We start from the raw sequence: 14,900 nt of genomic DNA, 5'->3' as shown, positions 1-14,900 counted from the left end.
ACTCAGTCGGTCCCGCCTTCATGGGATCCCTCTTGTGACGTCGGGAAAGGTAAACTTTTTTTTTCCCCTTTCTAGCTAAATGTGATCGAGGGTCAACAACTCTCCGCACAAGCTGTGTCGAGGCCACCGCAGTGGCTGGTGCGGGTTATTGTCGGAGTTGAAGCTCAGTCCGCTCGGAATCAGAGACGTGGACGCTTGCAGGCTGTAGCGGGACACAGAGCAGCAGAGCGGAGAGCTCACACCGGTCATGGCAAAGAAGTCAACTCCAGGCTGGTTTGCAGTTTTTCTCGCTTCATCGACCATAGTCTTTCTTCTTGTGGGGAGTACGGGCAGCGGTGAGTGCTTTTTTTTTTTTTTTTTTTTTTTTTTGGTGTGTGTTTTTTTTCTCTCTGTCTTCCGTCAACTTCATCTGGGATTTCAGCCTAAAGTCGATAAAGCACAGGGACTATCTGCACGATAGGCTGGAACAGACTTAAAAACCTATTTAATAGCTTTATATTTTTATGTAGGCCGGGGAACTTAAAGGGTTTCTTCATAGATTTTGAGAGAGAAAAAAAAAAAAAAGAAAAAAGAAAAGTCCTGATTTCATAGCTCCAAACGAGTTTATCTGACGGTAGGCCTAACTTCTTTTTAATGATAGTAATAAAATGTGGCATCCGTGACAGCAATAGTCAAGTGGCAGTAAAAACACGCCATAAATACTGAACAGTATTTAAAAACATCAGTGGAAAGACTGTCTTTGTTTTGGTGGCCTAAGTTCACTATCCATGCTTCTATGAATCTAGGAAAAGGTTTAATTTATAAAGTTAGGTCTAAGTGTTCTTTTTTTTTATCATTGAAACTGGTAAGTACTCAGACATTTTGTTAATTTATTGAGTAGTCAATCACAGAAAATGAATCCCCAACTATTTTGATCATCATCATCATGTTTTTAAGCATATAAAGCAGAAATCAACTGGGTCCAGGTTCTTAAATGTGAGGATTTGCTGCTTTTCTCTGTTTTGTCTCACTGTAAATCAATAAATAACAAAAAAATCAATTGAATTTGATGGCCATTTTCACTATTGTCTGACTTTCAATTGATTGACTAGTTGATTGGTTGATTAATGAAAATAATCTTTAGTCTTAGCTCTGAACCTTACACATACTCATATGATCTTTGAAAACTTCTTTATGGTGGTTTGTGAATATGAAGATGTGAACACATGGCTAGTTACTTTTGATATAAAGTCTTTGATTCTTATTTTTATATTGTTTACTTAATATATATATATATATATATATATATATATATGTGTGTGTGTGTGTATTTGTTTTTTGTTTTTTTGTTTTGTTTTTTTATATAAAGCAGAAAACCTATTTTTCTTTCAGCATGCTGGTGTCAGTATAACATACTCTAACATCTCCCCCTATAAACAGCCCAGCATTCTAGGCGCCAGTTTCACCGACCAACCAGGACCTCAGAGCCTCTTGTGATATCTGGCCGTGTTCCAAGGGTTTATCTGACTCCAGATCAGCTCAGACAGCTGCACTTCAAGCCCACCATAGGCTCCATCCAGCTATCAGAGGGCCATGAGACTAAGTTCAACTGCTCAATCGATATCCCAGATGCCAGGGTGGAGCCCACCATCACCTGGGTGAAGAATGGCCAGGACCTGTCAGAGAAGGATCAGGTGTTGATCAACGAGCTCCATACCGTCACAGACGGGGTCACCACTCTCCTCTCCACTGTCAGGTGTGTAAAAACATGATGGTGAAATGTGAAAAGGTGTGAATAGGACGGGCTGAACGCACAGAATGATGTGTCCTCATGTACTGTATTACAGCATTAAGTATGTGCTGAGACTGGATGCTGGGGAATATCGCTGCAGACTGAGTATCGACACCACGACGGTAGAGTCTCAGCCAATCACAGTCGAGGTGGATGGTGAGTTTTCACCTGTTACAAGCATTGTGAGCTTCCTCTTCCTAATTTTTTCAGATACTCTCACATTTCTTTGATCCGTCCGTAGGTCTACCAGCATTTATCCACCAACCTGAGGACTGGAACGTAACAAGAGACACACCTTTTACACTGTTATGTGAGGCGGTTGGACCTCCAGACCCTGTTAAAATCCGCTGGCTCCGTGATGGATTACCTGTTAACAACTCTCATCTCTCTCCCAGCAGCTACCTTGTGCCAGGTGAGACACAAACCACACAGTCTAGTCGTCTTTCTCGCTCTCTCTCTCTCTCTCTCTCTCTCTCTCTCTCACATAATAACAAATATACTCCCTCCATCTTGAGTTGGTGAAAGCCTCTAAAGAGAAGTGTCATTTCTCGCTGTTCTCCTCACACATCGTTCAACAGATGGTCAGAACACGACTCTGTATAAGTCTGAATAACACCCTGAATCAGACAGAAAGAAGCAGATGATGTGCTTCACGGTTTATCACGGTCATATGAAATTTACACTTAGTTCCTTTATCATTTTTGAGATGCGTTAGTGGAGCTGAGGAAGTCATTTCCTCTGGTAGAAAGACTTGGTTTCATGTAGAAGTGCTCCTTTAAAGTCTGAACAATCTGTGGAGATTCTTTCAAAGTGCTTTTTGATCTAGCTCTGTATTTGTGGGTTGTTGTTTTTTTTTTTGTTTTTTTTTAGTAAGAAGAAACTTTTTTACTAGAAGAACTTCTAGCTTGTATAAAAAACATTGTAAAAGTAGCGTACCGGAAACAACACAGTGCTGCAGCTTATTAACCAATTAACTGCTTTCACTTTGGTTGACATCCTCAGTGATTAAGTGTGGAAACATTCGTCAGCAGAGTTTAAGGGATGTTTGGTTATTGCGCACAGGTGGTCTTACTCAGCTTGCATCACTTTGTCGATGGTTTCTAGTCTGCCTCGTCTCTGCTGCCTCAGCATCTGGACCCTGCTTACTGCTGTGAGATTTACCACCACGCTCAGTGTCACTGGGGCCTCCTGCTTCTTTGCTGAATGGTTAACAGTGGTCATTCATGCATGGACAGTGCTTTTTGTCACACAGCTCTGCTAGCTGTATACTGAATACAATGTGATACGGCTGAATGTCTGATTAAAGCAATAGTTTGACATTTTTGGGAAACATGTTTATTCACTTTTTTGCTGACAGTCAGATGAGAAGATTGATACCACTATTTGCCATATATTGCCTATATGGCAAATATCTAGCAGTTGGTTAGCTTAAATAATGCAAATGTGCTACTTACCAACATTTTGAACTGTTGCTTTTAAAATAGGGCTGCACCTAACAATTATTTACATCGTTTAGTTAATAGTTTTTAAAAAATGTCTGTCACAGTTTCCCAAAGGATAAGTTTACATATTCAAGTATCTTGCTCTCAAACATCTTTGGGTTTTGCAGTTTAAAACCTGAAGATATGTAGTTTAATAAACCAACACATATTCACATTTTAAAAGCTGGAACCAATGAATTTTAGGCATTTTAGTTTAAAAAATTACTTGACAATTAATCAGTTATCAATTGTTAGCAATTGATTATCTGTCAGTCGACTTATAGCTTAGTCAGCTCTACATTAAAGCTCCCATCAAAGTAAGAGTGATTTGTTTTCCTGAATACTCTGTAAGTAAAGACTAATTCTAAGAAAATCAGTTCAGGTTTTATTTCCATGTTATACTCTTGAAATTATAAATAGCAGTTATATAGTATTAACCCTTGAGGAACTAGAAAAATTGTTGCCAAAATGTTTTTTTTTTTTTTTTTAAGTGGACTTTCCTTTTATGGCCTCAACTGCCGTCTCCTTGAAAGCAAACATTTGTTATTAGAAGCATAACCGCTCTGCTCTGAATGCTCTAACCCCTTCATCTGCAGCTCGCCGCAGGCTGAGCTCTCCTGCTGCGGCTAGTGAGTTGTGATACGGCCCGAAGCTGAGGGGGTTAAAGGTTCAGAGCTGTGCTTTGGTCCAGCATGTGCAAGGGCCTGGGCCTGGCTTGGGGATGGAAGGCTGCACAGGGAGTCTGTTCGGGGGTTGACCCCGGAGACAAAGAACTCATTGACAGAACGGCCCACTACCCAGCAGGGAGGGGCTGGACACAGAGGCTGGCCGGCTGCAAGCTACCAGGGCTCTGTGCAGGATCAAATATTGGCACAATAAAACAGTGTAAACCCACTCTTCTGCATGCTCACCTCATGCATACCAAGAGTCCAAGGCCCCTTTCTCGCCGAAGGCTGCACTCCATGATATTATTAGAGTGCTTTTGTCATGTGAAGTGGTAAATGATTGTAGGTTTTATTTAAGGAATGTCACTGGTATGCATTTATCCTTGAGGGCATTGCATGTTTATTAAAGAGAAGCAGAAGTAGTAAAGTGAGTTTAATTTGGGTTATGGGTTACGTGCACGTCATTATTTACTTTGTCTCGGGACGGCAGCAGAAGATCTGGGTTAATGTGAACGCAAGTTTGGCATTTCAGCCTCGAAAATACAGAAGAAACGACCGGAGCAAAGTGAAAAGGCATTGGCTTAGTTGTAGTAGTAGTTTGAGGCTATATTTGCTGGCTACATATAAAAATGGAAAAATAACATAGACATCTCAGGCAGCTCAGTAAGCTGGAGCGTTCCCAAACCTGATAATTACAGGCTGCTGGATCTACACTGCATTTACTGAATCCCTCTTCTTTTCTCATGTTTCCATTGGAGAGGCCAACCCATCTATTTATTTATTTTTCTTCATTGTTGTTGTTGCGTTTTGTTGTTAATTTACTTGCCAAACACAGCGAAAAAGGAGAAATGGTGCTTGACTTTTGTTCATTTCCCTTTTTCCAAAAATGATATGACATCAAAAGAATGTGCGTAAATAGATTGAGACACACTGGGAATAATCTCTGTCTTTGACCTTAGATTGATACTCAGCTGTAGTTGTTGGGTCAGAGGATCAGTTTGCATCTCTGTTTAATACACATTTATTTTAACAAAAAACTGCTGAGTACATGCAAACACATGTTGCATCTTACTCCTTGAAGCTCTGTTACCATATTTTAACAGGATTATGAGTGGAACATATTGTTCATGTGTTTAGAGAGCAGAGAAGTGGATTATTGCTGCAGGTGGAATCGGAGATTATGTGGACATTATGCTACTTTTTCCACAATCAAAACTTGTCACCATAGGAATCCGTAGTGCCTGACCTCATTTTAACGTGACCATAGCCACAGGAAGGAAACAACAAACTATATGTAGCAACGTCTCCACCTGATGGGGGCTTAGTTTTCCAAACTCAAAAGACAGATTTTGGGGAATTTCACTCTAACATAAAGCTGCCAGTGGCGTTGTGACATTTATAAACTTTTTCCTCTTGTCCCTTTGCTCAAATTATAAGGGTGACCAGTTTCATTTGGGACAACAGTCAAACCTGCTCAGTTCCCACCGTGCCCCAACTCTCTGTTTGCCATGCAGTTTGAAATGAGGCATGTGGTAATTACATTTGCACAGCTTGTCAGCAAATGTGCAGATGTGTTTGCACATTTCTGCCACAATCCTAAACATAAGTTTTATTGAGCGATTTTGATCTGTGTGATCCAACATTTATTTTAGATGTTTCTTTCAGATGTGAGCATAACTTACACAAATGATTCAATCAGACCTATTTTAAGTAGGGATCTATCTCTGTGCAAACAAACGGACTGTGAGCAGTGTTTGAGTGAAAAGTGAAACTGTCGTTACCCCGGTGCCCCGGGGGCAGTGGAAGGCGAACTCATGAGGTCGTGATATTCTGCAGAACGTAAACAAAACATCCCAAGTTGGTTCCAGTCATCTCGCACAGGCTGCTCTGTGATTGGCTTTGTGGAAAGGTTTCCGAGATAGAGACACTGGAAAACAGAGGACAAAAGGGACATTATTTAGCAGCTGTCCCAGTCCCATTCTAACTGGGCAGATCTGGGGCTTTTGAAAGACGGGAATTGTGTGTCCAGGGAAAGAGACCAAGCAAAAGGTTTGTTACCACAGTACATCACACTGGAGAGGCTCAATTTGAGCTTAGTGCATGAGGCACTGTTGAAAGAACTTTGGAGGTTGTACCAAAAAAGTGAGTCATCCCTATCTGCTTCTTGTATCAACGTCAGTCTTCCTTCTCCATTGAGGCTGACATTGCACTTTTGCCCCAGATTCACCTTCGACACAGAGAGAAAATCAGTTAGTCTGTACAAAATGTACATCCTCATGAGGAGAATGTGTCTTGCTGACTTCCTATTAGGGTTTTTCTCCCCAGCATGAAAGCAAAGAAGTAAAGACCTGATGAACCGCTGACCTTGATTTTCCTGAAATATTTTGCGCTATCACGGCCTTGAGGATTGGTTGTTTTGAATTCATGCAACATTGCAGTGCTACATTGTGCCCTCCAATGTGTCAATTGCAGGTGTGGACAAGTACACTCAGTTCAGCTGTGAAGCTCACAACTCGAAGGGTGTCGCCACCTCCAGAGAAGCAAATATCAACATCAAAGGTAAAACTGCGTCCCTGTGGGGCTGTTAGACATTCCAACAAGTTTCAGTGCTCTGCATGCTGAACATTTGCCTCCATATTAGGGAGTTAATAAGGGTTTTTATTATGTTTTTTTAGTGCTTCCTAGTCCTGTGTCTGATGTTACTGTGATGGAAAGTCGGCCAAATAAGTTGATACTGAGCTGGAGCCCTGGTCACGATGGTTTCTCTCCAGTCACCAAATGCCACATCAGGGTAAGCCCGGCATCTGCACATGTAGTGCTGTTGTTTAATGTCCTCAGATTGATCCCCACACTTTCTTTTTTTCCTTCTAAGGTTAAAGAGGTGAGTCGGCGGAAGGGGGAGGTGATGACCACCAGGTTCATCAATGTCACAGTGCCGCCTTTCCAGTATGAAGTCCCCGGGCTGCAGGCCATGACGTCGTACAACATGAGTGTGTCCTGCAGCAACGAGGTGGGAGCCTCTCCTGTCACCATGTGGATCCAGAGCAACACCACAGAGGGAGGTGTGTGGGAACTTGAATTGAATTTTGTTGGCAGTTGATGATGCACCAGCAGATTGAGTGAAATTGCAGCAGATTTTGTAGCAAGAGCAAATAAAAACCCATCCCAGCACAAACACATGCCGGCTGTTTGATTTCAGGAGGTTTAAAAACCATCTTGTGTATTTACTTTTAAGAAGCCTCCTTCTTGTTGTTGCAGAATCCTGTTTAGGTTTAGGAAGGTACCCTACCACATTCCCATGCAAAATGTGCTTACTGTAAGCTTTCTTCAGTCGCAGCACGTAATAACTGGATTTTACGGAAGTTGCGCAAATATCTACTCTGTTTGTGGCAAGTTCCCTTCAAAAGTTGTATCCACTAAACCTCTGTTGTTTTCCTGAGGGGTCACATAGGAAAAAGGAGTGGTCTCTCTGAGAAAACACAAAATTCTTACTGGGTGGAGCTGCTTTCAATTTCCTTCCTAAAGCCATCACAGGGGATATTTTAGTTGAGAGATTGAATATACTGTGCCAGGAAATACATGATTACATTTCAAACTGTAATCAAAGAATTCAATGGAGGGACAGTTTTAGTTTCTCTTTTCCAATTTTTGTTTTTATAGGTTGGCATTCCTTATGAAGTATTTTGAGGTTGTTATAACTCCCAATGATATCTCAATCCACCTGTTTCCCATTTCTTGTCACATTCTCAGTGCCGTCGGTTTATCCCCGAAACGTCACCTTACAGCTGAACGGGTCATCGCTTGTGATCAGGTGGAAGCCTCCGCCGGATGATAAGATAAATGGCATCCTGCGCGGTTATGATGTTATTGTCAGATATGGCTCACAAGAGAAAAAGGTGAGTTTGTCAGCAATGCCATAATTTAATCTAGATAATTTTAGTATAGTGTACACTCAGTTGGATAGCTCAATCTAACACAGTCTAATACAATAAACCCTCCTTCATGAAGGTTATAATGTTCAGTTTTTGTTCAAATTGTTTCAATTGAACTCTAGGGTCATTTTGGAGGATTTAATTTGTGATGCTGTTGAACTTTATTACATTATACAGAGAGATGTTTCCGTTATTTAGTCTACCTCATTGATATAAATACACACACACAGAAAAATTAAACACATGTATTTATACTGATAATATGTATATTAGTATATTATATCATATACAGTGTATTATATATCAGGTAAAGTATGCAATTACTCATACTCATGTTCATGGTTTTGTGTTTTTGAGTTTTTTTGTTTTTTTTTCCCCCATAACAATTACTAATGTATGACAAATATGAAAGGAATGAGTCTTGTATGTTGGGAATATGTGACCCTCCCTTTTGCGGCCCACTGAAGCAGAAGGTCAGCTTCCCTATTATCTGAGAACAACAGTTTTTCCACTGCGCTCAAGAATCGACGAGGCAGGGAAAGTCATTTACAGCAAGTGACTTTTTTTTAAATTTAGATACACTTTTCTAAGAAAACGCACTGTTTAATTTAATAACTGCCTTTCTTGTTTATATCAAATGTCCGGTGCATTATTCCAGGATGCTGTTTGTGCGTAGTCTTGCTTCTGTGACTGCATTAGTGCTCTCTAGTACAATAGTGTGTTTCCTGGCCTTCCTGTCTGTGTCAAAGTTGTGAAAGCTGTTATTCAGTGTTTTTATTCATTTGGCACGTGGCCATGAGTCATCACAGACTGAATGGGATATGAATACAACGGGATGCGTACAATAGTCCCAAATATCCATATGTGTTTTCCAGTCAGATGGTGATGTCATTACAAACAAAGACTTTGTAATAGTAGCAGACTCTGGAAATGACTCCTCAGGCTCACCTGCTGCTAAGAAAAATCCTTTTTGTGAAAAAGTCACAGTAAATTCTGATAAAGATGAATTAAGGGGAATAAATGAATTAGAAGAATAAATAGTACTATCAGTTGCTCATAATTTTCTGTGTTTCATGGTAGAAGTCGTAGTGCCCCCATCTGCTTTTGAATTTGAGGTTGATTCCCAAAATTTGTCGAGAAGTTGCTGTTGTGAGAGCATACAACCACATGTAGCCTTTTGTTTGGGGCCACAGACGTGCCAGACCATTAATCATGGGTTCAGCATTCCCCGTCAGACTGTCAGCACATTAGCAAAGCAGAGGAACCCCAGATGCTACCGTGTGGTGTTGTGAAATACAGGACGATGTCTGTCACATGTTCCCTCCCATTGCAGCACATGAACTTATCCAGAAAGTTAGTCTCCTTCCCTTTTTCATTATATACGATAAATACAGATCACCGGGATTTTCCAGAAAGGTTTCATACTCTAAGCGACTACATGAAAATAGCTTTAAGGAACTTTTCAATTTACTTTCTGTTGTGGTACAGATGTGAGTGAACTAAGTGGAAATGTTTTGTTTTTGTCTTTAGAGAAATCCAACCATGACACTATACACAATCCACATTTAAATGATCTCTGTTTTTGTGTGTTATTTCAGACCCACAGTTACACCACCGATGTCGTTGTACCTGTACAGGAATTCAACACAACCTACAGCGTGGAGGTGGCTGCATGCACGCAGGCAGGGAGCGGCATGGTCAGCCCACGAGTCTGGCTGTTTGTGCCAGAGCACAGTAAGCTGCTCTGTTGATTTATCTCTTCATCTTGGAATTGTCAACTTCATAAACTCGCCAACATAGTTCAACTGATTTATTGTACTATTATACTGCCCCATGAACAGATCCAGTAACTATTTACTTGCTTTATTTAGCCATATTGCTAGCGGCGTGGCTGTAGGGATAGCAGCGTCCGTGGAAAGGACACTCAGGATAAATTGCACTTATCTGGTGCTAATTAGCAAATATCAGCATTCTAACATTCTACCACTACATTATAATTGATTTTAGTTAACAAAATATATTAAAGGATCTATCTGTAAGTTTTGCTATTGCTACATAGCGTTAGCATTAACAGCTGTTTACTCACCAGTCTCAAACAAATGTTGCAAGTTCGGCATCAAACTTCATTCCTTTACTCACCAAGAGCTGTGTCCAGTGGTGGAAAGAAACACCAATGTTATTGACTCTATCATGTCTTTTGTTCTGCTGAAGTTAGCACGCTAACCAGCTAGCCCTGGCCTGTTTTGTCATTTTCTGGTGGCAACTCTGTGGTGTATTTGGGAGTATTATAACTCCTGTCGTGTAAACACAAGAACGGCCAAAGCTCTTGTCAAGTGACAATCACCATCACCCAACCAAGAAAGTAGAGAAAAATTACAAACAGCCCCTTTAATGCAAAACGACAGAAGATTACTGCAATTAAATATTCCATTTTCGGTTGTAATGTAATTCAGATATGTAATCTTCAGTTTTGGGTTTTGGATATCTCATTTGGTGGATATTGTTTTTCTTCACTTTGACCATGTTCGTCATTTCCTCTCTCTGTCTCAGAATTACCTGTGTCCCCATCTTCCAGCCCTGACACCAGGGCTCCAGACTCTGTCAATGTTGTGCTAGGCGTGGTGTGTGGCATCTGTCTTCTGCTGATTGTCCTCTGGGCGGGTATCTGTGTACACCACAGGACTTCTGAATCTTGGTTTGGGTATGCTGACTTCAATCTTTTCTATTATGTGCAATCACAGTGTTGATTTAAACGCACAATATGTATTTTTCTGCCACAAGGAGTCTCACAAACAAAAAGATAACAAAAGACGGAGTTTGGTGACGTCATGATGTAGTGTGGGATCATGGGCGTTATTGTCTTCATCACAACTATTGTGATTGCATCAGCTTCTCCCGGTTAGGATTCCTTCAGTGTCAATAGTTCAGACTTTTACCAGGAGCTGCAGTATCTCCAAATAAACAGACCAGTTGGTCAAAATTGGTTTATTATATACCAGTTATTAAAACACAGAATAAACCACTTTCACATTAAAAATCTGGAGGATCTGATGCCACTAACAGGCGACCAAATGAAACAGGCCATTACGATGATTTGAACATTGATGTCAAAAATTGGGATAATGTAAGTACACAACTGGACAAAATATATAACATAGTTCTACTTGCATGTAGAGTTTTTAATGCAGAAAAGTAACATAGTATACCTTTAATTACCAATGTTGCTTCAAGTTTGATTGATTGCTTTATCTTTGAAGTATTTGTGACCTGTTTTTCTGCATGGTTCACCTTTCACTCACTCTCTACTCTGATTTAAAAACACAAAAGATTTGATGTTGTTGTTCATTTGGGATTGACACCTGGGGGTGTTGAGTAATCTTCTAGATTATGTTAATAAACTGCCTTTCCTTCCTCTTAATCACCATTGTCACCAGTAATAACCGTGCAGCTGCAGAAAAAGACAACAGTCACATGTTAATCCTCTGGAATTCATTACTATGAAGTCTGTGACTCAGTCTTGCCACTCAGGATATGGACAGGAATGTGTCACAGGCTCCTGCTCAGATAGGAAAACAGTATCTGATCCCATCCAGGAAAGAAACAACTCAGAGGGCTGCCTCACTATGACCACCTCTGCAGCTGAATGTCAGCTTGTGTGTGTGTGTGTGTGTGTGTGTGTGTGTGTGTGTGTGTGTGTGTGTGTGTGTGTGTGTGTGTGTGATTACAGGGCTAGGAAGACTTCAGTGAAAGGATTAGTTCACCGCTCAGCAATTCTTTTTTTTTTTTTTTTTTTTTTTTTGCAGGCGGGTGTTTGGAGGTGGAGAAAAGCCGCATCCTGTCGTGGAGTACAAACCCCAGAGATCCTACAATCGATCAGCCATAGGAGTCACACGTATGTTCTCGAATGTAACTGTGGTGGAAATATTCATGCAGACATTTATGATATCCTGTTTAAGGCACACTTTTATCATGCACAATGACTTGAGTGAGTCCTGTCTACAGTTGGGAACCTTGGTGTTAGTGATGAACTCCAGGCCAAACTTCAGGACGTGATGGTCATGAGGACCTTGCTCTCGATAGGAAAGATCCTGGGAGAGGGTGAGTGAACATTCATTTTTGAGGGTGCAGAGGAAGTGTTATCATATCTAGATTGATACAGATAATAACACACACTGTGCAGACTATCAAGCATTTATGATCTGTTGTAATTCATCAGGTGAATTTGGCTCCGTGGTGGAGGGACATATAAGACAACCAGATGGAACATCAGAAAAAGTTGCTGTGAAGACAATGAAATGTGAGCTTAAATACATCCTTTGGTCATCTTTAAACTATAAAACAAGTAGACTTGCAAACATTTAACTCTTGTGTCTTTCTTCAAACAGTGGAGAGCTTCTCTCAAAGGGAGATTGAGGAGTTCCTGAATGAGGCGGCCTGCATGAAAGATTTCAACCATCCTAATGTGATCAGACTGCTCGGTAGGAGTGATGCACTACCTCTTTAAAGCATTATAGAATCCCACTCCTCTGCTCTGTTCCCTGGTCCATCTTCATTTGCACATCCTTACATTATTTGTGTGCACTGACTTGTCCTCTTTAGGTGTCTGCTTGGAAGTAGGATCAGGAAATTTTCCCAAGCCCATGGTCATTCTGCCATTCATGAAATATGGAGATCTGCATAGCTTCCTGCTGCGCTCACGCCTCGGAGAGAGTCCAATGGCAAGATTTCAGCCAAACACTGAAATACATATATAATATATAATCATTGTTATTATTATGAGACTGTATAATATTAACTTAAATTTGTTTTTTTTACACAGTTCTTGCCCACTCAGACACTCCTGAAGTTCATGGTTGACATTGCTTTTGGTATGGAGTATCTCAGTGGGCGTAACTTTCTTCATCGTGACCTGGCAGCTCGCAACTGCATGTAGGTTGCAGATACAAAAACATTTGTATTAGTCACTTTTAGTTGAAAGGCAAAACTTATCTAGGACTATTTATGTGATTTTCCTTTCCTGTTTTTTTTCCTCACAGGCTGCGCGATGACATGACAGTGTGTGTAGCAGACTTCGGGTTATCTAAGAAGATCTATAGTGGAGATTATTACAGGCAGGGCAGAATAGCCAAAATGCCTGTAAAATGGATTGCAGTAGAGAGTCTGGCAGACAGAGTTTTTACTGTGAAAAGCGACGTGGTAAGCACCTTCATCTGCTCCTGTCTGTTCTCTATTGTCAGTCTTTGGTCATGATGCAAATATGTGAATGTGTCAGGTAAAAAAAAAAACAAAAAAAAACACACTTTGTCTCTTCCAGAAACAATAGTCACTGTGAAACGATGTGCACTCACTGAAAGAAGAACTTGACCCTTCGTCTGCGCTTTCCCTTTTCATTCGTTGCTTTCAGTTGTACTATAATGAATTTCAAAACCTTTTTTCCGAGATTTACACAGAGCAGTCACTCTGAATTTACTCAGCACCCAGTTTTTCTTTTAGGGGTGTGGCAAAGATTTTGTTTTGACAGTCTTGCTCGCATCATTTATCAGTGTGTGGTATCTTTAGGTCAGGTTATCCAGCGTCAGGTGAAAAAAAACTTAAGCCATCTGTTGTGTTGTTGACAAAAATGCACCTGATATGTTTAGTCCCACTTCTGTATCATAAAAATGAAAACTGGAAATGAAATCTGAAAGACAGGGCTGAGGGGATTCACAGTTCTCACACGTTTTAGTGCATTTCAGGTCAGCACTTTAAAGGTAAGGGATTTATTCAGGGAAGTAATTGTATTTCTAAATAGCAGAGAAAGTGACAGTTCATGGCATGCACTATAAGTTATTCGCATGATGTAATGGCATCTGAAATTAATGTTCTTTGTGTTCTAGTGGGCATTTGGCATTACCATGTGGGAGATTGCTACACGAGGCATGACGCCCTACCCTGGCATCCCAAACCATGAGATTTACGACTACCTTGTTGAAGGAAACAGACTGAAGCAACCAACAGACTGTTTGGATGATCTGTGAGTGTTGTCTCTTTGAAACACAAATCTTGAATTTGGGCTGGATTTTTTAGGAGGTAACAGAGTCAAGATAGACTACGAAAGTAAAGCGGGGCCTCGTCTGTCTGAATGGGTGTGATTTTAAAAATTAGAAATTGGAGCTTAATATATTGACAGTTTTAAAAATAAAATTTAAGCTTTTTACGAACAGTTTATATAACTGTTTGTGATTAAATTGCTGTTTGCATGTATTGGAGCTTTTGGAGCTTAAGTTCCATTATATAACCCCCTGGTATGCAGTGCTCTCTTTTTTTCCTTTGTGTTGCAGCAAAGTACATGATAAACTTGAGCACCTGGAAGACGTTTTCCATTTGAACTTGTGATAAACAAGAGATAATGTTTTGACTTTCATCTAGTCCAGGAAACAACTTCAGCCTCAAAAACCTTCACTTTTTAAAAGTTTATGGCTTTGCTCATCACTGCCATCTGCAGTGAAAGTAAAAAAACTGAATACACAACTTACAAAAGTGGAGATTTTCCTGAAATTAATGCCTCTAGTTGTGTCAGCTGCATCCCAAAACGAGGCTTTTAAGCATCAAGATTTATTCAATTATTCATCTTATTAAATTTGTTATTTATATTTTTCAGGTATGAGATCATGTACAGCTGCTGGAGGGCTGATCCACTGGACCGACCCTTCTTTCCACAACTGCGAGAAATGTTGGAAAAGCTCACGGAAAAGCTCCCAGAGTCTTTCAGCAGGGACGATATCATCTATATTAACACCAGCTTTCCTGAAGAGGACCCAGATGGGGAAACACTTCCTGCAGAACGTCCTGTTTTCAGCTCATCCCCTTCCTGCAGCCAACGGGCAGCAGAAAATTCAATAGTCACTGTGGACATTCACGGGAGCCTGGAGGACGAGGATGATGAGAACGATGATCGTTATGTGGTGGTGATCTCCTCTGATCCTTCCCTGAGATCTCCTGCAGTGGACACTCCTCTTTTGTCGAGTGATGCTTTAAGTCAAGCAAATGGAGACATGGTTACTGATGTGAC

At 40.6% G+C, this 14,900-nt stretch overlaps 1 protein-coding gene across 1 annotated transcript in view; it reads left to right on the top strand.

The window, feature by feature from the left end:
* The first annotated feature begins 84 nt into the window (after positions 1-84).
* The window catches only part of mertka (c-mer proto-oncogene tyrosine kinase a), a 15,713-nt gene continuing 897 nt past the window's right edge, over positions 85-14,900 (top strand). The window contains exons 1-19 of the mRNA XM_023411733.2: positions 85-335; positions 1,420-1,735; positions 1,827-1,927; positions 2,013-2,183; positions 6,390-6,476; positions 6,593-6,708; positions 6,790-6,979; positions 7,668-7,813; positions 9,448-9,583; positions 10,400-10,550; positions 11,653-11,741; positions 11,852-11,947; positions 12,066-12,146; positions 12,235-12,327; positions 12,449-12,567; positions 12,669-12,778; positions 12,886-13,045; positions 13,726-13,862; positions 14,490-14,895. Coding sequence (XP_023267501.1) covers positions 248-335; positions 1,420-1,735; positions 1,827-1,927; positions 2,013-2,183; positions 6,390-6,476; positions 6,593-6,708; positions 6,790-6,979; positions 7,668-7,813; positions 9,448-9,583; positions 10,400-10,550; positions 11,653-11,741; positions 11,852-11,947; positions 12,066-12,146; positions 12,235-12,327; positions 12,449-12,567; positions 12,669-12,778; positions 12,886-13,045; positions 13,726-13,862; positions 14,490-14,895 — 2,793 coding nt within the window. The 5' untranslated portion in view covers positions 85-247. The remainder of the gene's footprint in view (positions 336-1,419; positions 1,736-1,826; positions 1,928-2,012; positions 2,184-6,389; positions 6,477-6,592; positions 6,709-6,789; positions 6,980-7,667; positions 7,814-9,447; positions 9,584-10,399; positions 10,551-11,652; positions 11,742-11,851; positions 11,948-12,065; positions 12,147-12,234; positions 12,328-12,448; positions 12,568-12,668; positions 12,779-12,885; positions 13,046-13,725; positions 13,863-14,489; positions 14,896-14,900) is intronic.

This window comes from Seriola lalandi, unplaced genomic scaffold, assembly GCF_002814215.2.
Source record: "Seriola lalandi dorsalis isolate HSWRI2012SDOR001 ecotype SW California unplaced genomic scaffold, Sedor1 jcf7180002054470, whole genome shotgun sequence".
Lineage (NCBI taxonomy): Eukaryota > Metazoa > Chordata > Actinopteri > Carangiformes > Carangidae > Seriola > Seriola lalandi.
Note: the sequence above shows the minus strand (reverse complement) of the source record. Positions and strands in the feature narration are given on the sequence as shown.